At 44.7% G+C, this 21,754-nt stretch overlaps 2 protein-coding genes across 9 annotated transcripts in view; one reads left to right on the top strand and one right to left on the bottom strand.

Annotated features, from left to right (window-relative positions):
- TRAF3IP2 (TRAF3 interacting protein 2) overlaps positions 1-5,251 on the top strand; it is a 48,489-nt gene extending 43,238 nt beyond the window's left edge. For 4 of the 6 annotated variants that reach the window (XM_081828817.1, XM_031030366.2, XM_006735476.3 and 1 more), the window contains 2 exons: positions 2,136-2,210; positions 4,676-5,251. In XM_081828817.1, coding sequence (XP_081684943.1) covers positions 2,136-2,210; positions 4,676-4,822 — 222 coding nt within the window. In that variant the 3' untranslated portion in view covers positions 4,823-5,251. Of the gene's footprint in view, positions 890-2,135; positions 2,211-4,675 lie in introns of those variants that run through there. The other 2 variants (XM_081828818.1, XM_081828819.1) reach the window with 2 other exon arrangements.
- LOC145723078 (uncharacterized) overlaps positions 1-21,754 on the bottom strand; it is a 92,373-nt gene that overhangs the window by 12,194 nt on the left and 58,425 nt on the right. Inside the window, exon 2 of one of the 3 annotated variants that reach the window (XR_014147899.1) lies at positions 1-21,754. This exon is cut by the window's left edge and continues 12,194 nt beyond it. The exons of 1 other annotated variant lie outside the window; for it this stretch is intronic. Coding sequence is in view for 1 of the 2 variants with exons in the window: in XM_081828822.1 (XP_081684948.1) it covers positions 4,214-4,279 (66 nt within the window). In the remaining variant the exon portion in view is untranslated. One more of the 3 variants, XM_081828822.1, reaches the window with a different exon arrangement.

Below are 21,754 nucleotides of genomic sequence, written 5' to 3'. Positions count from 1 at the left end.
GTCCGGGTCTGTCCTGTGGATCAGGAGCACAGGAAAAAGGCAGAGTGGGTGGGTGGGTGAGGCTTCCCCATCTGTCTCCTCTTCTAGCAAGTGCCGACCACTTATTTGAGATTAGAACCAACCCAGAGTAAAGGCCAAGGCAGGGTGGTGAAGTCAGAGAATAAGGCCAAGGAATAAGGAGCTAAGCATCCGCCATTCCATCCTCTCCCAATCTGACAGCCCATGGGCAGGGCCCTGCAAAGGGTCACAGCTGGCTGCTGCAGGTCTGCATGGCCCCAAAGCACTCCATGTCCTGTCTGCATGTCTAGGAGGCTGTCGGTCCGGGGAGCTGACAGCTGGTGTGTGGGATGGGCTCCCGGTCCCTGCCAGTTCCTGAGGGGACCTGTCAAGCTCTGCTGGTGTGCAGCAATGCCAGGCAGTAAAACACAGCCCAACCCCAGAGCCTGTCCGACGGTGCCCCGCCAGGAGCCAGATTGCCTCCAAACTCAGTTTTCTGGGGACAACAATGTCTTGGGCCCTTCCTTATCACTGGAGGGGTTGAGGAGGCCAGATAAGAAGACCTCCAGGCCCCCTCCAGGCAGCAGAAGCCTCTAGAACAGAGGCAATGAAGAGGTTGCCACAAGTAATGGCATCATCGGGCCAATGACCTCACAAAAAGCCCGGATCTGGAAATAGGAGAGAAAGCATACACTGCGGCTGTCTGGCCGCCAGCCGGCTGGGCGGCCTAGTGGACAAGCAAAACTTTACGGATTCAGTGTCCTGGATGGAAGTCAGAGACTAAATCCAGTTCTTCCCTTGTAACTTATAAACGCTGTGCCCTTCCTTTCACGTGTTTTTCCTGGTGATTGGTGTTTTCACGTTGCACAGTACACGGATCATTTTAAACTACGCTTTTGGTCCTCTAAATTTTAAAAGACAGTGGTTCTGAGAACAAAAAACCTTGTGGAGCATTCGTGTGTGCGAGTGTGTGTGTGTGTGTGTGTGTGTTTATGAGGGGGTTTCTATGGTGACTTCAATAACCAGCTGTCACCACTGCCACTTTCTTCTCTGTCCTGTTTTTATTCCCCTGCACAATGAAGACTTCTCAGGGATAAAAAAATCAATCAGAAGATGAAATACTTGGGAACACATAATTCCTCATCTCCTTGTCATCAGATGACTGAGAGCTTTGTGCTGGCCACAGCACTGGGAAGACTCCAGCTCCCTTCACCTTGAAAATTCTGGGTTTGATAGAGTTCTTGGCAGCTAAGTCTTTGGGGGCCACCGCGGTGTCAGAACAAACTGGAACTGTGTGACCTACAGTGTGGCGGGCAGAGCAGCTCACAGTTGACCCCCAGTCTCATCTCCCACTCCCTCCCTAGCCCATCCTGTGCTCCATCCACAAAGCATTGCTAGCTGGTCCCAGCCCCACCAACATTCTTTCTCACCTCCAGACATTTGCTCATGCTGTTTCCTCTACTGAGAATGCCCTTCCCTTCATCCCTTACTTCCTCTGCCTGACCAACTTCTTCTTGTCTTTCAGTATCTAAGTGACACCTCCCTTGTAACTGCCCTTCAAATCACTGATGTAGAATGGATGGCCCCCATTTTGGGCTTCCACAGCAATTTTATACTTTTCACAGTGCCCTGTGGTTGGCAGTTTACCCTTCTTCCTGCTCACCAATCTGCTGGCTTTGGAAGGATAGGAATCGTGTCAGCAGTGTTCTGGTAACCTGGTTCTCAAAACAAAACAAAAAAAACCTGATTTGTAGCATTTCCCCATTTCCATGGTATAAATACTCTCATCATGGCCAATTTCAAGCTACCAGTGTAAAATCACTGAACACAGAATTAGGAAGGGAGGCATACAACTGGCTTTCGTGAGCCTATACAAGCCAGCTCAGCACACCCTGGAAGGTATCCTAATCCCTGAAACCCGAAGTCTAGCACAGAGTGTGACTTTTAGTAGGCCTTCAATAAATGATTAATGAGTGAGCGAATGGCATGCATGTGTAATGGGGAGAACTTAAAAGTCTCAGTGTGTGGCACTCAAGGAAATCAGAATAAAAATGCTGTCGGGACTTGCATGGTCCTGGGTGCCATTAACTCCTCCTCCTCATTCCTGAAATCAAACCTTCAAATTCTTTCTGTTCCAGATGCAGATTGAGTTCATAAAACAAGGAAGCATGAATTTCAGATTCATCCCTGTGCTCTTCCCGAATGCTAAGAAGGTAAACAAAGAAATAAGCAAGCAAAAAACCTTACAATTCAAGCTTTGGTGTGCTTGCTATCTGGGATTTTAAGTGGAAAAGCTTGCGAACTCTTTTATCGGTCCTTAGAGATAACAGTGTTAACCAGAAAGATCCACAGGTTGTAGCACGCAGCTCAGCAGCGTGAATCAGGACGGTTTTAAGGTGTTATCTGATGGACCATCGCTGTCCTAATTGTTCAAACAGCCATTACACACAAAGAAGTAGTTTGCATTTTAACTCATGAGAGAGAAGAAAACTGTTCATCTGATACTTCTTATCTCTCATACATAAAAGTCAAGATATGTACATTTTTTTGCTGACTGTCCACAGACGTATTTTGGTGCACAGAGTTCAGCTCTCAAATCTGTAGATGACAGGAATTAAATCTACACAGTGACCAAAGTGAGCTTTGCTGTGGTTCATAGGAGGGTTTTTACACCAAAAGAACAGGCCAGCAGGTTTGGGGCATGGGGACAAAAGCCATCTGAAGCCATGTTCCAGGCTTGGCAAGGGGAAGGCAGAGGTGTGATGAACGTCTTGAGACTCAGACCACAGCACCCTGAGCTTAGGCCCAGCTGCACCCGGGAGGATCCCTAAATGTCAGGACTGCGCTGAGACTTGTATGTGGCAGGAGGCAGAGATGAGCTGAGACGATCTAGGGTTCCGAAGCTCACCCCCCTCCGTGCGATAGCATGCATTTCCACCCCTTGCCCCAGGCTCTCATTGCTCCCACTGCAGGATCTCCTTACTGGCCTTCCCGTCTACTTTGACCCTGTACTAACCACCCTCTACTCTGCCATCAAAGAGGAACATCCAAATTGTAGATCTGATCTGTCTCTCTCCAGCTTAGAAACTGTGTGGTGGATTCCAACTGACTCCAGGATCGCATCCACCTTTCTTAGCGTGGCAGATGAGGCCCCTTAGAAGAGGGCTGAGCCCACTTGCTCAGGCTTCTCTCCCCACCATGTGCACAGTGACTCTGCTCTGGCCATACCAGACTATCTCAGCATGCCCCCACACCTGCCATGTTCTTTCATGTTTCTGTGCCCCACACGTTGCCCCTGCTTGCAGTGCCCTTCCCTCACCTGTCTGTGTAGTCAACTCTTGCTTAGCCTTCTAGCACCCAATCTCTCTAGATTCACTGCCCTCTCATCCCCCTTGCCAATATACTAAATTGTTCCTCTTTTGAGCGCTCTTAGCTCTAGTGCCTTGAGTCAATGGGATGCGGTTGGGAGGGGATGGGCTGGGGGAACATGGTGATGGAAAAGGAGACCGACTTTTAGTTGGTTTTATTGTTGTTTTAAAACTTCTTCAGACAACCCCCTTGCTGCCTGTGCTCAGGGCAGACTGCTCCCACCTCCTGCCCCTTTGGTACACCATTGCCTAGAAAATAGTTTCTTTACATTTTCATTTACATTCCATCGTTAGGCCGGGAACTCCTCAAGGCAGTAACTGTCTTTTGGATCTGGGTGTCATCCACACCCAGCATGATGCGTGACAGGTAGCAGGTGCTGCTTCAAAGCTTATTTGCAGGCTCCAAAGGGATCCCATCCACTCAGAGAAAGACCTACAAGGCCCTATCTGACTCAGGCCCCTCTACTTCCAGACCTCCTCTCCTACTCTCTCTCACTCACTCTTCTCTGGCCACACTGGCCTGTTGCTCCTTGAACAGGCCAGGCATGCCCCCACCACAGGGCCTTTGCACTGGCTGGACCCAGACATCCACAAAGCTGGGCCCCCTCCGCTCTTTTAGGTCTTTGCTCATTTTCTCAGTGAGACCTTTCCTAAACACTCCACTTAAAGCTGCAAACCTTTCAGCCCTGCCCAGTACTCCCTCTCCCCTTTCTCTAGCTTATTTTTCTCCACAGTATGTATCACCATCAAACACACTATGTATTTTACTTATTCGTGTCTGTCTCCCCAACCGAATGTCCACCCCGTGAGGGCAGTCTGAATCGGCACCCTCACAATCCCCGGCTTACAGTTTCTGCTTTTTGCCTGATCACAGACCTGGTGGGCTCCTTCTCCTGCAGGCCAGATCTGTGTCGCTGGAATGAAAGGATAATGAATTAGATTAAGCCCATAGCCTTGGCATACTTCTTCTGAAGCCACAAAGGAATTCCCATCACTCTGCGTGACCTCTGTCCTACCCCTTTTATGTGAAGGTGGTGAAAAGCACGTTGAAATGCAAAGGGCAGGTAGCCTGGGAGGCTGACAGAAAATGCCGCGCACATGTGGTTTCCATAATGAGATCTACAGCTTACACCCGAAGCCAGGAGCATTGCACATGCCAACCCCTTCCAAAAGCCAAACAGCACAACTCCCAGGAGACTTCAGCAGGGCGCGCCCACGAAGGGAAGCCATAGAAGTTTGGGAACTGAGTCTGGGCTCTGGAATCCAGGTTTCTCTAAAGGCCTTCACTCCTGTCCTTCCCTCTCCCATAGGAGCATGTGCCCACCTGGCTTCAGAACACTCACGTCTACAGCTGGCCCAAGAATAAGAAAAACATCCTGCTGCGGCTGCTCAGGGAAGAAGAGTACATAGCCCCTCCCCGGGGGCCCCTGCCCACGCTTCAGGTGGTGCCCCTGTGACACCCTCAGCCCCCAGAGCCCGGGCTCATGCTATGTGTGTGTGTGTGTGTGTGTGTGTGTTTGGGGGGCGGATCCTGTTCCGACAAGACTCTGCCAGCAGAGGCTGTCGGTTCGCAGTCCCTCTCAGAGGGCTCCTCCCACCGCAGAAGGCCTGTCCTGCGGACGACTTCTGCGGAGACCTCCACAGACCCTGCCTTTCCAAAAGAGGCTGTGGCTGTTCTGTATTCCCTCCTTCTGATGCCCCCAGCACGTTGCTCCTCACGGTCGGAGGCCTCTCCCTGCTTGGCCAGTAGATAAATGATGTCACAATGAACGACCACAACCCCCATCCCGTTGCTTAAAGCTACTTTGATGAGTTAGCCAGATGCTCGCCTGTCCTCAGACCAACCTGATTCGTGTACAAATAATAAAATGTTTACTCTTTTGTAAGATTGTATTTTGCTTTATCTCAAAGGGGATAGATGTGTGTTAATTCCTAGTGACATGGGCAGTTGCTTCAGGAAAGCTGCTTAGATGCAATATTAGACAAATGTAACCGACCGGTCTGTATGAGAGGATTAGAGCCAGATAGTTAAACAATCCCTTTTAACCTAATCTTCAAAGCTTTATTCTTGCAGTAGAACTTTTTAACAAAACCACTCCTGTACACCACACAGCCATGATTCTAAGTAGACTCTAAATAGGGCCTGGCTGTGCACGTAAGAACATCCGTGTATGGGAAGCACAGCAGCTGTGGTAGAAGGCGGCCCGGAACGGTGGTTTGTGCTCTCGTCTTGCTCCCACCACTAACTAGCTGTGTGACCTTAGGCAGGTCCTTTCACTCGCCTGAAACCCCAAGGACTCGCTTCTAAAATGACGTGGACGGAGGTATCTCGAGGGCCCTAAGTGTTCTAAGGTCTGGGACCTAAGTTCTAAATACTCTTTTGAAGAATGACTGAGTTTTCATAATTATATCGCCCAGAGGATAAAATTACATTTTCCCAACGGGGACATTTTTCTCTTTTTTAAAATCTCATCAGCAACACCCTCACGTTAGTAATTTTAGAAACATATATATCCTGCTCATCTGATCTCAAGAAAACACAAACATATCCATATATGAAATATATATATAATCTACATAAGCTCTAGAGCAAGGTGGGGTGTCGTTAGCTGTGGCCTAAGTAGTAAGAAATATGAAGATTTTGAGGTGCGGGGTGGGGGGGAGAGAGCTACTGTTTCCTGTTACCTGTGTACCTCATCTCCAAAACAAGGCTCAATGGTGCTATGAGATAGTTCACCCCTTGTATGTCACCGTAGGGAAAAGACAAATACCAACTATGAATAAGAAGGTTTGCTAACGAACTGCAAAGGACACAATTTCATTTATGTTGTTACCCGATGTCTACTGGGTGGTAAGGTGAATGTCTTTGTTTAAAAAAACAACAACAACCAAAAAACAAAAAAAAACAGGAAAAGGGGAAAAAGCTAGTAAACCTGAAGTAATCATTACCTGAAGTAAGACTATCACCAGCATCTTTGGCGCTGTAACATCTGAGACCTAAGAAACCCCCCAAACACAAACTTCAAGTCTTCTCTCTCTCTTTTTATTATCTTTTTTTTTTGAAGATTTTATTTACTTATTTGACAGACAGAGACACAGCGAGAGAGGGAACACAAACAGAGGGAGTGGGAGAGGGAGAAGGAGAAGCAGGCCTCCCGCCAAGCAGGGAGCCCGATGCGGGGCTCGATCCCAGGACCCCGAGATCATGACCTGAGCCGAAGGCAGACGCTTAACAGTCTGAGCCAACCAGGTGCCCCTCTTTGTATTATCTTTTTTTGGAGGTGACACCATCATTAAGGATTCACACAATTGTAAATAAAATGACGTCAGCAACTATTTCTCTGAAATGTTTCTAGTTTGCAAGGGTTTAATTAATGTGCTGTTACCCCTCCTCCCTTCAGAGGCCTGGCCTGAGCTCTCAGCCACTGTTCCCACCCCAGGTGAGTGACAAGGGAAGGTCCCCGGTGTTCCACAAATAGTCATTAAACTGTTACAGCTGGTAGCACTGGTAGCCAAAAAGATAAACAAAAAGTACACACACACAACACCTGATCAGGTGATGAAAGTTTGACCCCTGAAGTTTCTATGAAATCTGCTGACCATGGACATCAAAGGAATTTTAACAACTATGTGAGAGCGCTGACACAAAGATTAACACTTGGTTTATTTAGATGTCAGCCCTGTCCTCATGCATTCATCTGCAGATATTTTGGGGGTGGATGTGGGGTAGGGCTGACTCAGTAAAAAATAACCTCTTGGCCACAAGGCTTTATTCAGACCGAAACTGATTTTAGGGGTGAGGTGCGCAGAATGCAAGGTTAGATTTTGTCTAATATTTAGTGACCAACTTAAAATTTGAAATGTAATTTTTAACTTCAGGGACTGAACGTACATATGCCTAGTTAGTTTAACTTAACCTCTATATCATCCAGAGACATCTCAGTGCATGGCTACAATCTAAGTATTAGACTAGCTATTTCTCAGTTCAGTGCTCAGAAAAATGATTGTTGTTGATACTCTTTTCTTTTTTCCTATTAAATAAATCACCCATTTAAAGATTGTTTCTCAGTCGTCTCAGCAAGGGAGGGAAGCCCTCCGCTTTGAGCATTCCAGACCTTGCTTCATGATGTTTTGCCAAGAGCATTTTTCTTAACCTCAGCCACTTCATTAACCACCTCCTCCACCACTTTGCCAAACACCCCATTGTCACCATCACCTTTGCCAAAGGGATTGCAAAGTCCTGTGATCACTGGGAAATGATCCAGAAAGAGTTTCTCAAAACACAGGATCTTTCTGTTTCTTCCTAATGAACCAAGAAGAATCAGTGAGCCCCACCTCCTCATGGCGAGTGAAAAGAGAAGGAAGGTTAGACTGTGGGAAAATACCACAAAGAAGAATTGCCTCTCATCCTGAAGAACTTTGCGTTACTTTTCAAAATGAATAGCTCTATCTGAGCCCACCAACCAAATAAACAAAAACAAAAACCAGAAAGGAAGAAAGCACCGAAATAAATTTAATTCTTAAATCACTTATTTCTGGAACCATTTGGAATTTTCAATCTGAAAGGCCCCTAGAAATCACACACCTCTGCAGTGTACTTTTATGCATGCCAAGAGAGGGGCCCCCCAAAACCGTGGCTTCTTTAAGTTCCCCTAGGACTAGAACCCAGATATCCTGGTGTCTAGTCTGCAGACATTTATCTGGCAAACCTAGAAAGCTTTCTGGCTCTCGACGGTAGATATGTTCAACAAACGACCCAGTATCTCCCAGAGGTAAACTGAGCCTCATGAACGTAGGAGGCCTGAGGGAAGATGCACCTCTGTCCTCTGGTGGCTAGAGGATTAAATGATCATGTTGCAACTTGTTCTGGGGGAGAGTCTTTGGGGAATTAATTATTGCTGTGATTAGATGGAGTGTGACTTCTCTTGAAGTAGTTTTGGCATATTTATTTATTTCACGTGAGTATTATATAAAACCAAGCACAATTTAAAAGATCTTGGCAACTTCCTGAAGCCTACAGATAAAATCTGCTGTTAGATCAATTTTGTTTTAGTTTTATCTGGCCAATCTCCACAGCAAGAACAATGAAAAATGCTTTTATTTTTAAATCCTGTAATAGTCATCTTTCCCCTCAGTGCTTCTCATCTGACAAGAGTAGCACTTGTTGGAATAATGCATAGCTGTTTGGAAAATCTGCATTACCTTTCAGATGAAGAAATGAGAAAGGTATGGGTCCTGATCATTCTCCTTTGAGTTGGGGTGGCGGGGGTGGGGGGAGGCTGCAGAAAAAGCCCCTTTTGTCAGGAGGCACATGGACAACACCAAAGAGCCTAGCCCAGTCAATAGAGCTGGCATCTGGGGAGGCCCTGTGCCCAGCAGGATAGCATGTTCCAAACTCCATACTGATTTGTTCCATTTTCTATTGGAAAAAGCTTTCAGATAGAATCCCAGGATACTTGGTGGGAGCTAGGAAGCTTTCATGGACCCTGGGCACTCGTGTGCTGCCAACTCACCCACATGCACCTCAGCCCCTCCATCTGTGACTGTGCATTTGCTCCCAAGTCCTTGGCCTCAAGCCAAACAGGTGGGACCTGGGAGAGGGACACTCAGTGTAGTTGAGCTCCCTGTGTCACTTCTCAAGGAGCATATGAGTGTGGGTCCAGGTCACACTCACCAGGGTCTTTAGGAAGTGATATTTGAGCCTCTGCTAAAACAAGGAGAGAGTCTTAGACCAAAGTGTACCTGGGCCAAGGTGACCATGTGCCGGGCCTGCCTGCTCTTTTTTAGAAACGCTCGTATGGAAGGAATAATTGCAGCCCCCCGATCCCCCGGCACTTGTAACTAAAACCACAAGGGCACACATGTCTTGTCCCTTGCCTGACCTCCCTTTGCTCCCTTCACCAGGAAGGCGCTGATGGTAGGCGGCAGCTGGGGTAAGGGTGGGTGTAGAGGGCGCGAGAGAGAACTCAGGCCTGATGGAACCCATTAGGCTTCGTGTGCAAAGCAAGTTGAGATGAAGTAGCTGCTCTAGTATGCGTCCAAACTGCTGTTCTATTTTTAGCCTCTCCCGCGTGCTTCTTCGCCCCGCACGGAGCGCCTGGGCACCTGGATCGGCAGCAGAACATGGAACCGAGCCACTCATTTGTAAAAGTGGAAGCAAGGAGGCCACTGATGCAGGGCTTATCACTGACGGGGAAGGGGACCTGGAATGTTAATGAGGAAGGCTCTCTGAAGCATGCCTTCATGGTTAGCTAGGAGTTCAAAGGAGAAGGGAGCCTCAGTCCTGCGCCACACAAATGTAAACCGTGGATAGAGGGAAGGAGAAATCAATTATGCTGTCGCAGGCTTCCATGTCATTGTGTTGGAGTTGTTAGAAAAGGTAGGACAAGGACCGGATCTCAAAAGGAAACAAAGCCACATGGCCTTGAAGTATAACGAGTTTGCCATGGCAACTGATGGAAATGAGCCTCCCGGGCACCGAGCAGGTGTGTTATCTTACAGAATAAACATACTTCTCTCACTCCCTGGTTTTTATAATAAAACCTGTGTTTGGATTACTTTCGCCTCCTCTTTGTTACCCAGAGAAGTTGGCCAGGGCTCAATCAGCCCAAGGCTCTAGTGAGGGAAACAGCATTGGTGTTATCAAAAGGGCTGCTTTAGAAAAAGCTGGCGCAGGGCTTGGCTGCCAGTCTGGACGCTCAGCAGCAGCTGGGCCGCAGGTACCTGCCTGGCCTTTGCCCCCTGCGGGCGACGCCCTCCACGGAAGGCCACTTGTCCCTGAGAGCATGGAGGTGGAACGGGGAGGCCAGGCTCTCAGGCTGGCGGTGGTCAAAAGCGGCATTCTTCCGAGGAGAGGAGAAATGTGTTTAGGTGAGGCTGGGACCTGACCGATTTCCAGCGTCCTGTGTTATCTGGGATACGGGCCAAGTGTTCCTTGAGTTCAGGGATTAACTGATTCTATCGTCCAGTCTGTTGTTATCTACAAAGTTCGGGTACTCAGAAACTTGCAGAGAGCGGCCAAGCGCTTCCCTGAGCTTTAAATCCCTCTCAGATGGGTTCTGCCATGGTAGAGTCTCATGTTCGAAATGTGCACAAAACATGGAGATTTTATAAAATCCTCCCAAGTTAAAAAGAGAAGTTTCCCTTTTTTGTGGTTACAACGCCAAAAATCATGATCAACTAGGAGAGTCCTATTTTCATTGTTCTCACTTTGTGGCTAAAAGAAAACGGGTTCTAGAGGGGAGGGGGGTGGGGGGATGGGTTAGCCTGGTGATGGGTATTAAAGAGGGCACGTTCTGCATGGAGCACTGGGTGTTATACACAAACAATGAATCATGGAACACTACATCAAAAACTAGTGATGTAATGTATGGTGATTAACATAACATAATAAAATAAAATTTAAAAAAAGAAAAGAAAAGAAAACGGCTCTCATTCTAGCTTCGCATAGATTTTCAAAACAGGATGCTCTTTCACAACAGACTCCAAGAACACAAGACAACTCTAAACTAGGCTGGGGCAAAACAGCTGAACTGGGGGCAAAACCGTCCAGCAGCGCTTACTATTCAGCAACACCAAACGCACTCCCCGCTCCGGCCCGCACCCCTGCTTTCCTCCCCCAGGATGCCCAGCACCAGTGCCCCTGCTCCATGTCAAGCCCCAGCCCCCCCCAGATGATGCCCTGGTGGCCCCTTCCCATATACCCTTATCTTTGACCCTAATAAATAAAAAATGAATGTCTGAAAAAATAAGCTCTGGTGTCAGCGGTGGAAAAAGTCTCCTGCACTAACCCTCCAAGGCAAAGGAGTATCCCCAAGTTCAGGCGCTAAACCAGGCTGGGCGGTGACTGAAGGGGGGCGTTCCACACCCAGGGTTTTAAAATTCAAGATTCTAAACTAAGGTCTTTGGATACCAGCATACAGTTCTTCGTTGAAAAGGCAGAGGAAGCAGAAGTCCCAGTGTGAGCATGAAGGTTCTGGTTCCATCACGCTGTTTCTAATGAGACAGGTATTCAAAAGCTAATCCCAGAAAGGTCACACAGTGGGAGCTAAGCAGCAGCTAGAGATCAGCAACCTATCTACAATTAGTTATTAAATGCCTACTGTGTGCAAGGTCCTATGTTTGGCACAGAGGTGAGTGATACATGACTCTTGCCTTCAAATTATTTAAAATCTAGGAGCCTGGGTGGCTCAGTCGGTTGAGCATCCAACTCTTGGGTTGTGGGATTGAGGCCTGCATCAGGCTCCGTGCTCAGTGCCTCCCGCTGCTTGCACATGCAGGCGCTCTCTCTCTCAAATAAATGAATAGATCTTTAAAAATAAATAAATACAAAATCTAGGACATAGATAAAATTATTTAAAAGCTAGGATAGGACATGACACGTGACAAGACCAAATCAAGGCAGTACCCAGTAAATGCTAAGCCAGGGGGCCAGATGCTCCCTTTTCCCTGACCCTCATGATGACCCAGGCCTGAGCCCACATTTATGCAGTTTCAAGGTCAGATCCTCCAACAAGCAGTTGACTGGACATTTTTCCTAACAGAAGACTTACTCATTCCTCCTCCCCACACACGCGTTTTAGATTATAATATTCAACATCCCTATAAACCACCACATGGGTGAGATCCAAGATTAGGAGACACAATGTAAGAAATGGGAAAGTATGGAAAAGCACTGCAGAGCGTACGTATTAAACTAATAAATGAGGGCACCTGGGGGGCTCAGTCAGTTAAGCGTCTGCCTTCAGCTCAGGTTAGGGTTAGAAGGCAGATGCTTAACCGACTGAGCCCCTCAGGCACCCCTCTAGGCTCTCTTTAGAGAAAGCTGATGTATGCCCTGCAGACTGCATTGTCATTTATTGGTTTATTTTTTATTATTTTTTAAAAATTTTATTTATTTATTTGAGAGAGAGAGAGCGAGAGAGAGCATGAATGGGGGGCCGGTAGAGGGAGAAGCAGGCTTCCCGCCCAGCAGGGAGCCCGATGCGGGGCTGGATCCCAGGACCCTGAGTCCCACATTGGGCTCCCTGCTCAGCTCCCTCTCCCTCTGCCTGCCGCTCCCCTTGCTTCTGCTCTCATTCTCTCTCTCTCTCTGTCAAAGAAAGAAAGAGAGACCACCTAATCCATCCGGCAAGAGGGCCAGACAGTCCTACAGTGAGAGGGAAGGTAAGGATGTGCATTTCACACTGCACCCTCCAATGATCTGGGAAGGCAGAGACCTGGCGGGTGCTGGGATCCGCTGGGAGAGAGCAAATGGGTTTCTGGACTCTGCAAAGTAGGGAGTGGGGAATGTTGGAAGTTGAGCCTGTCAGCCAAATCTACAAATAACTAAGTGGGAAAGCAGAAAATGATAATTTGCTGGAATGAGCAAGGAAACTCTCTCCATGAATGAATATTGACATTGTCCAGTTTCCCCAAGCAAGATATGTGGCAGAGAGCACTAACGACGCTGAGTCTGTCTTAGCAAGTTTAACAAGTGTCTTAACAAGTTTCTCGCTTGTGCAGGCGGAGTAGCTTTGTAATCAAACAAACCTGAGTGTGGGTCCCAGTTCACTTACTTACAAGTTGTGTGCCCTTAGGCAAGTTACCTTCTCTCAGAGTTTCAGCTCTAAAATGAGGAGGACAGAACCGACTCCTGGAAAGACTGTCAGGATAAGGTAAGATGGATGATATAAATCTTCTAGAATAGTGCCTGGTAGGTAGTAAGTTCTCAGTAAATGTTCCTTTCTTTCCCTTTCCTTCTTGCTTTCTCCCTCATAACCAATGATTATTTATGGGGACTTTGAATACTTTCTTATTTCCGAAAAGTAAAATAGCAAATCCTAACAACAACAAAAAATGAAGCCTTAGGAGGGTCAACATATGAGCTTTTAAGCTAAAAACACTTCCATCTTGTTTTCCAGAGGAGATCGTCAGCATTCGTTTGTTTTCTTACTAAGGCCTGGACCACAGCAGACTCCAAGAACAATCACAGCCCCTGGACACAGCCTTCCTCCTCCCCTCTGTCAGGTCGCTAAGGAGCAAGACTCAGCAGCACTGGCTAGGATGATTAAAGGTTTAACATCTCAAACTTGGCAATGATGTTTGACTTTAAAGGAAACTAACTTTAGAGATTCACAATGGGGCCTCAAAAATAGGATAATGATTTGAAACTATTTTGAAAAGTAATCTGAAACAAGGCAGTATTGTGTTCATATTATACCTATTATTAAAAAGGAAATTTTGAATTCAGTCCGGGAAAACTGTTATGCTCTCTCTGGCTCTGCTTTTTCAAGAAGTGAGGTATCACTGTCCACCTCCAAAACAGCTCACTGCAAGCTATCTAGCCACGAAGGAAACTGGGGGGGGGGGGTAAGCAAACATTTTAATTGAAACATAGTTGCCATATTGATTACTGTTTCTCAAACATTTTTTCCCCCCCAAAGGAAAAAGTTCTCTTGAAACTTCCCCCATGTTGGCTTAAGTAATTTTCATTATATCATTCCTTAAATATGTACCAATATATGATTAGGTATAAATGCTTCATACTCCTAGCTCACTAAAAGCTATAGGAACAGAAAATGAAAAAGTTCTAGAGATCTCCTGCACAACAATGTGAGTATACTTAACACTACCAAACTGTACACTTAAAATTGGTTAAGATGGTGAATTTTACGGTATGTGGTTTTTGCAATTTAAAAAAACTGTAAGGGGGCACCTGGGTGGCTCAGTCAATTAAGCATCTGCCTTCAGCTCAGGTCATGATCCCAGGATCCTGCAATCCAGCCCTGCATCGGGCTTCCTGCTCAGTTGAGAGTCTGCCTCCCTCTCTCTCTCTGCTGCTCCTCCTGCTTGTGCGCTCTCGCACTTGCTCTCTCTCTCTCTCTCTCTCTCTCTCTCTCTCGTGCGCGTGCTCTCTGTCAAATAAATAAAATCTTTAAAAAATAATCTATAAGGGGCGCCTGGGTGGCTCAGATGGTTAAGCGTCTGCCTTCGGCTCAGGTCATGATCCCAGGGTCCTGGGATCAAGTCCCACATCGGGCTCCTGACTCAGCGGGGAGTCTGCTTCTTCCTCTCCCTCTGCCTCTCCCACTGCTCATGCTCTCTCTCTCTCTCTCTATCTCTGTGTCTCAAATGAATAAATAAAATCTTTTAAAAAAAATAAAAAAAATAAACTATAAGAACAAACCAAATTTACTAATTAAATAAAAATGACATCACCAGATAAATTCAAATAAAAAACAATAATTTAGTGTAAAAGTGGTAATATATTGCTGAGACTAAATAGCCAATGTTGGGTTTAATTTATACCTGTCATTATAAAAGCAAATGAAGATGCTTTTTTGCATTTTATCTTTCAATTGTTGACCTAAATATTTGATGTTGAAAGTGACAGACAGTCTTTGACTCTCAATCATTATCATTATTATAATTTTTCCTCCCATCAGGTTACTCGTTTGAATCTATCAGTTGATTATTTTAATTGGTCCAATGATTTAAAAATGGTTCACTCCAAAATATAATATTTATTATATTGATAAATCAATTTTTTAGAAAAGTTCTTCACAGAGACTATTTGCAAGCCGGGATGTCAAACAAACACAGAATCAAACCAACACATCTGCTTATGATCTGATTTAAGTGACTGCTTTGCCTAGCTTCTTTTGAATTCAGCCTATGCTACCATGCGACCTGTAATGACTCAATTTTCTCTCCATTTTTCTCTCTTTGAATTACTGTAAAACTTCATTTATGCTGGTGCCATGATTCCTTTGCCTTCACTTTCCATGAACGCGTCATCTCTGTGTTAAGTCGGCCCAGCTCTTTTCTCATTAGCCTGTGACAATTAAAGTAGCATGGCTATTTTTAGGATGGAAAATCAAAATTAATTTATTAAATACATTAAGAGACTAAATTGCATCTTATCACTTAAAAAGAGCAACTTTAGCTTTCTAATTGGTAAGATAGTTCACTATGATTTTCATCAAACAGAAAGCAAGATGGTTGTTGTTACTTTGATGCCAGGAATGCCAATATAAAGATTACCAAAACATTAAAAGTTGAATATTGCCACATTAATGATCACGTGGTGCCAACCCAATTTTAAACACAAAGCACCAATACTAAAGAGTATGTGGCTATAAAATAAACATCCCAGTTGAACCAAACAAGCTTATATTTTATTGTATAAGTATTTTTAGACTGTTGTTGAAATGAAAATAGTATTTGATGGACCGTCAATAATATATACAGAGATATCTATAGTTTGAGGAAAAACTGATATAGAGAGAGATAATACAAATCTTTAAAGAATTAGAACACCAGAAAATTGGGGTGAGGAGGGCATCTGGATGAGAGGGAGGCCTGGTGCAGGGTGTTGGGCCCAAGCAAGACAAGAGGGGCATTCCTGCAGAGGGTTGGCTTGGCTCAGTGTCAGAACCAAAGCTGGCTGAGTGCATGGCTCAGGGCAGGTTGCTGGATCCAGGGTGGGTTGAGGATTGGGAATTGGGGGGCAGCCCAGCATGGGGCTTCAGAGCCCACATGGGGCAAGGGGATTATTCTTACAAAGGGATAATCTCATATGTGGGTGTTTGAGTCCAGGCAGGGTGAAGAGGGCATCCCTGCAGAGAGGTAACTCAGTATAGGATTTCAGAGCCCAGGAGGGATGAGAGGGGTATCTGCATAGGAAGGTGGTCCAGCAAGGGTTGTTACAGCCAAAGCAGCTATGCTAGCTCATAATATACAACAACAAGAACATAGCATCACTTCTGTGGTTTTTACAGAGACATAGAACTTAATCATGAGAAAACATCAAACACAAATGTAGGGACATTCTACAAAATAACTGGTCTATATTCTTTAAAAGTGTCAAGGGTATAGAAGTCAAGGAAAGAAGGAGGATATATTCTAGACTGAAGGAGACTAAGGAGATATGAGAAATAATTGCATCATGTGGTTCTGAACTAGAATCCATTTGCTATAAAGTACATTATCGAGCCATGGAGAAACTTTATTGGCATCTGAACATTAGAACTCAATGTGTCAATGTTAATTTCCCAGTTTTGCTGTTTGGACTGGAGTTCTAAAAGGGAATGTTTCTGTTTGAGGAAATGTGCACTATGATATTCAGGCATGATGGGGGAATTAGATTGGCAACATCCTTTCAAACAGTTTGGGGAAGAAAGGTCTTTGTACCTTACTCACAACTTTTCTGAAAATTTGAAGTTGTCTCAAAATTTAAAATTTAATGGTACGATGTTAAGTTAAAAAAAAAAGGATAAAAATGTACATATGAAGTATGACTAGCTATGTAGAAATATCTTGCAAAATAGTAAGAGTTCTTATATTGAGCATTTATTATGTGTCAGATACTGGGCGAAGTAGTTTGTATGTTTTATCTCATTTATATTTCACACCAATCATACAAACTGGGTGTTACTAGTTTTGTTTTATAGATGAAGAATCTGAGGCTCAGAGTGGTTAAGTAACTTGCCCAGGTTCTTAACTAACCTACTGTACTGCTCAGAGAAAAGATTGGAAAAAATTTCCTAAAAGAATGTGTAGGGACTGAGGGCATGCCACACCAAGATGGGCCGCTTTGGCATGGAGATTATTCTGAGCTGAAGGCAATCAAGACCCTACAGTCTCAAGAGAAATCTTTGTCCCTTCCTTAACTACATAGAAGAATCTAAACTGGGGGTTCTTCCCAGAGTAAGGGTTATTAGCAGAGATAAATTTTATCTGGGTGACCCATCTGTATGGCAGGGCAAATATCTAATTACCAATCATCTGCTCTTCTTATCACCCTGTGAAGTACATTCCTTTCCTCTGAAGTCCTAGGCCCTACCCCCTTCTTAGTTCAGAATGACATACAGACCTCATTTTGTCTCTTTGGAATTTCCATGTCTGTGTGGATTCCCTGTATGTATGCTATTAAATTTGATTTCCTCCTGTTAATCTGCCTTATGTCAATTTGATTCTTAGTCCAGCTATAAGGACCATGGAAGGCGACAGGAATTCTTGCTTCCTGACAATTGGAAAATGTTCAAAACAGAACTGCCACTGGGCAGTGGGACTCTAAATGACTTAGTTTTTCCTTTTCTCATTTTCAGTATTTTCCAAAATATCTACAACGGCATGTTACTTTTGTAATTAGAAAAAAAAAAAGAGAAAGTTTTCATTTAAAAAGTAAATCATTTGTCGTGGAGGGTGCCTGGGTGGCTCAGTTGGTTAAGCGACTGCCTCCGGCTCAGGTCATGATCCTGGAGTCCCGGGATCGAGTCCTGCATCGGGCTCCCTGCTCAGCAGGGAGGCTTCTCCCTCTGACCCTCCCCCCTCTCATATGCTCTCTCTCTCTCATTCTCTCTCTCTCAAATAAATACATAAAATCTTTAAAAATAAAAAGTAAATCATTTGTCATGGAGCAATGTTGTAAAAATGTGCTGATTATTCAAAACCATATTGAATAACCCAAACTATTAATGGTGATATTATCTTTTAGTAGTAGTATTATCGGTGACTTTCATTTTTAATTTTTTGCTTCTGTGTAACTTATTGTTTCCATAAATAATTCATTCATTCAACAAATACTGTACATCTGCTATGATTTATTTTTATAAGAAAAAAAATTTTTAATGTATTATATAAGTCTAAAGTTGTAAATTTTATTCAGAAAAGCAGAAAGGAAGGGTAGGTATGCTTAGAGAAAGACTGGGCACCAGAATATTAATAGCATGTTTTAGTGGAATAGCATTATGTTTTAGTGGAAATTCTATCTTTTAAAAATACTTTTCTACACTTTCCCAGTTTTCAACAATAAGAATTCCTTATATATTCTATTCATGGCTATGTCTTCAGTGCCTAGAACCTTAGAAGCAGTGGCACATATAGAAGTTCAAGAAGATTGGCTGAATGCATAAATGCTTTTGAGTACAAATACTCCAAAAATATAGTTTTCAAAAATAGCATTGACCTTTACTTATTCATTCCCTTATGGTAGTTTGCAAACTTTGCATTCAACCTATGCTCTCTTCCTCTGGAGAAGATCTATGAGAAGGCCCAGGTGTGGTAGGGAGTTCTCATGCCATTTACTGGGTGGTAGTGATGTGGAGAGCTATGTTACAAGAAGACAGGGTGAGCAGAAAGAGGGGACACACTATTCAGAAGAAATCACAATGTTGTTTTATTAAGATTTCTATTCAAACAATTTCTCGGAGGAATGGAGGTGACATATCACTATATTAGTGTCCATTGAGGACAGACCTCGTGTTATAATAGGTGGGTTTCTTGGTAGTGATATCTAAGGTTCACGGAGGAATGGAGGGGTGGGATAAGGTGGGGATGACTAGGTCATAAGCTTATTTTTTGCTTGTAATTATGAAGTTCATTTCTCCGGTTTTACAAATGAACTTGGATCATAAACCTTAAGGGACAGCACATATCAGGCCAATGTGGGGAGGTAAGTCCCTTGGCTGGTGCATAACTCAAGCTGACTGCCCAGCATCCATATCTCCACTTGGCGGTCCAGCTCTCAACACATTTATGGAGGAGGTTATACACTATAGTGATATTGCCAAATGTGAAGATTCTAAAAAACCACACGAGGTAATCCTCATGTATATCCAAGGATTACTAGAAGAAACAAACCTTTGAAGTCATCCTGGAATCTTCTCTTTCCCTTTTAAGCAATACACTGCCAAATTCTGTTGGCTCTACCTTCAAACTATACCCAGAATCTGACCATGACCCATCCACCTCTTACCTCACTTGGATTATTTAAAAAGCCTCTTAACTGCTCCCTGCTGGGCCCACACAGCAGCCACAAGGACCCTTTTAAAACCTAGCTCAGACCATGTCTTTACACAAAAAATTGCAACGGCTATCACCCATGTCATAGGTGCTACCTAGTGTCCTACGATTCTATGACTCTCTGACCTAATTTCCTACAGCTCTCCCCTTGCTCACTCCACACTGGCCACCTCAGTTTGCAATTCCTCACACATGCCAGGCGCACTTTGCCCTTGCTGTATCCTCCGCAGAAAGTAGTCTCTACCCCCATCCAAATGGCCCTCTCTCTTAGGATCTCACCTCAAACGTCACCTTATCAAACAGACCTTTCCTGACCCTCCACATCAAGCAGAAACCACCTACCCATACACCATCTCCTCTACCTTGCATTTTTTCTTCATAGCACTTGTTATCATCTGGGACAGTTCTGCCCACAAAGCGTGTCTGATTTTCCCAAACACGTGGTATGGTTGCACTTGCTAACCTTTTGAAGCTGGATGCAGCCATGTGACTTGCTTTGTCCAGTGACATGTGAGTAGAAGTGCCACGTGTCACTTTCAGGCATAAGCCTGAGGATCCAGTGTGCAATTCACCACTTTATCTACTCCCTCTCCCATGGAGACTAGCCATACTCCAGGTGATGGTTCTCCAGGCAGCCTGGGTTCCAGAGTAAAGGTGCACAGAGCCCCCAGCTGACATGCAATGAACATGCAGTGTAAGTGAGAAATAAACTTTGTCCTTTTAAGCCACTGCGATGGGTTGTTTATTGCCACAAAATAACTAGCCTATCCTGACACACTCTCTGACATTACATATTTATTAGTTTACTGCCTCCCCCTCTCCCCCTCTAGAATGTACCTTTTTATGACAGTAGGACTCTGTTCACTGTTATATCTCCAGTACCTGGAACAGTGCCTGGCACGTGGTATGTATTCAATGAGTATTTATAGTCGTCTGACTGAATGAATGATAAATTGATCACACCAACTGATATCGGAAGATTTAACAATGACAAGTCAATCTAATACTGGACTAACTGACAAAAACATTCATTCCACCTGCTCTGCATGTGAACGAAATTGCCCTGACTCGAGATCTGAAGTGTGGCTGCTTATCTCACCAGCCACGGTTTGAAAGCACAAATCGCCTATGGGTACATAACATAGCTAGTCATGAAAGCCCATAAAGTAGCTAAAGTTACAACACAAATGGAGATCTGGCATACTGCTGAGGGGACTCAGTGACAACCATAAATAAAAAGCATTAGCAGTGTTTGTGTCGATGCTGAATACTGATGTGGTTTCCTTTCCCTGTGTGGACATTAGCATTGGTAATGAACTGAGCTTCAGAGGACGGGGATTTTATCTGCCGTTGTCATAAATTGGTGTATGAGCCCCTCTCAGGACTTTTGCAAAAGCTGTGTGTGCTTTTGTGAGCTGCTTTCTTTTCACGTGCTTCCTCCTGGTATGTCTGAATGTGGAGGGGGATAATGCATTTCCTGTATCACGTGGCACAGTATAAGGAAACTCATTGTATCCCTTCAGAGGAAGAGCACATCTGTAAGTAGTTTTTAAGGGCGCACTGAAGGATCTTGTTAGGGTGACCTATTCTCCCAGTTCCATTTGGTTGATGAAGTGGATCACGTGACCGATGTGCATAATGAACTGCTTCAGCTGCTGCCAGTGGGAAGCTCAACCTATAAAACACGAAATCTCATGGACTCATTGAGGGCATAGCAAGCTGATCACATGAGAGAGGAGCCTGCCTCATTCTGAGCTGTCATTTCTTACTGCCGCACACAATGCGCCAGTGTTGCTAGGCTGTTGCTTTTACTTTCCCCCAAAGTCACTGCCTCTCCAGCTTATTCCTAATTCACCCAGAAAAGGCACTTCTTTCCGCATACAGTTCCCTACAAAGCTGACATTATTAAGATGTGCAAGCCATCATCTATTAAACGCACATGCAAGGAGTCTTTATGCTGTGTCATTAAAAAGGAAAATCTATTTACATCAGAGTAGGATTGGTGGGTTGTCTTTCTTTGTTTGCCTCTCTCCCATCTCTTCTCCTCTCATCCTTTTCTATATTTATTTTCTTTCTCTGTTCCATTACTTATTTTTTCCTCTTTATCCTCATTGCTAATTCCCTAATGACTGCAATCATAAGGGATGTAATTTGTCTCCCATTTTCCATGGTTGATAGAGAAAAGTGATGTCCACTCCAAAATACACAAGTGATGAGCTTATTCCAGGAGTGATCCAACTTGCACCTCACTCTGGATGCTTCTGAGTCACTGAGGGACCCATAGTGAAGGGAGAAACAAAACTCCAGCTTTCAGTAGGATAACAGAAGAAATGATGAAAAAGGCTGTGTCAGTTCAACTCGCTTCTACCACCAACTGTTCACGTGTGTTCACCACTATGCTGGGCACGGTCAGCGAGCTGGAGAGAGCACGTGGCCCTTGACTTGGAAAAAGTCAGTGAATCAATGGTGGTGTATGATGACATATCCAAATGCCGTAGCAGCTGCACACATAATAGGGCTTCGGGTGGTCCCGGAGGAAGATCTCAGTGAGGACTTAAGTTGTCAGGCAAGGCTTTGGACGGGAGGCAGGAGCCGAGCTAGAC

Source organism: Leptonychotes weddellii, chromosome 8 (genome assembly GCF_054177405.1).
Source record: "Leptonychotes weddellii isolate Sample4059 chromosome 8, ASM5417740v2, whole genome shotgun sequence".
Taxonomy (NCBI): domain Eukaryota; kingdom Metazoa; phylum Chordata; class Mammalia; order Carnivora; family Phocidae; genus Leptonychotes; species Leptonychotes weddellii.
The sequence above is the reverse complement of the archived record's forward strand: the minus strand, read 5'-3'. Positions and strand labels throughout refer to the sequence as shown.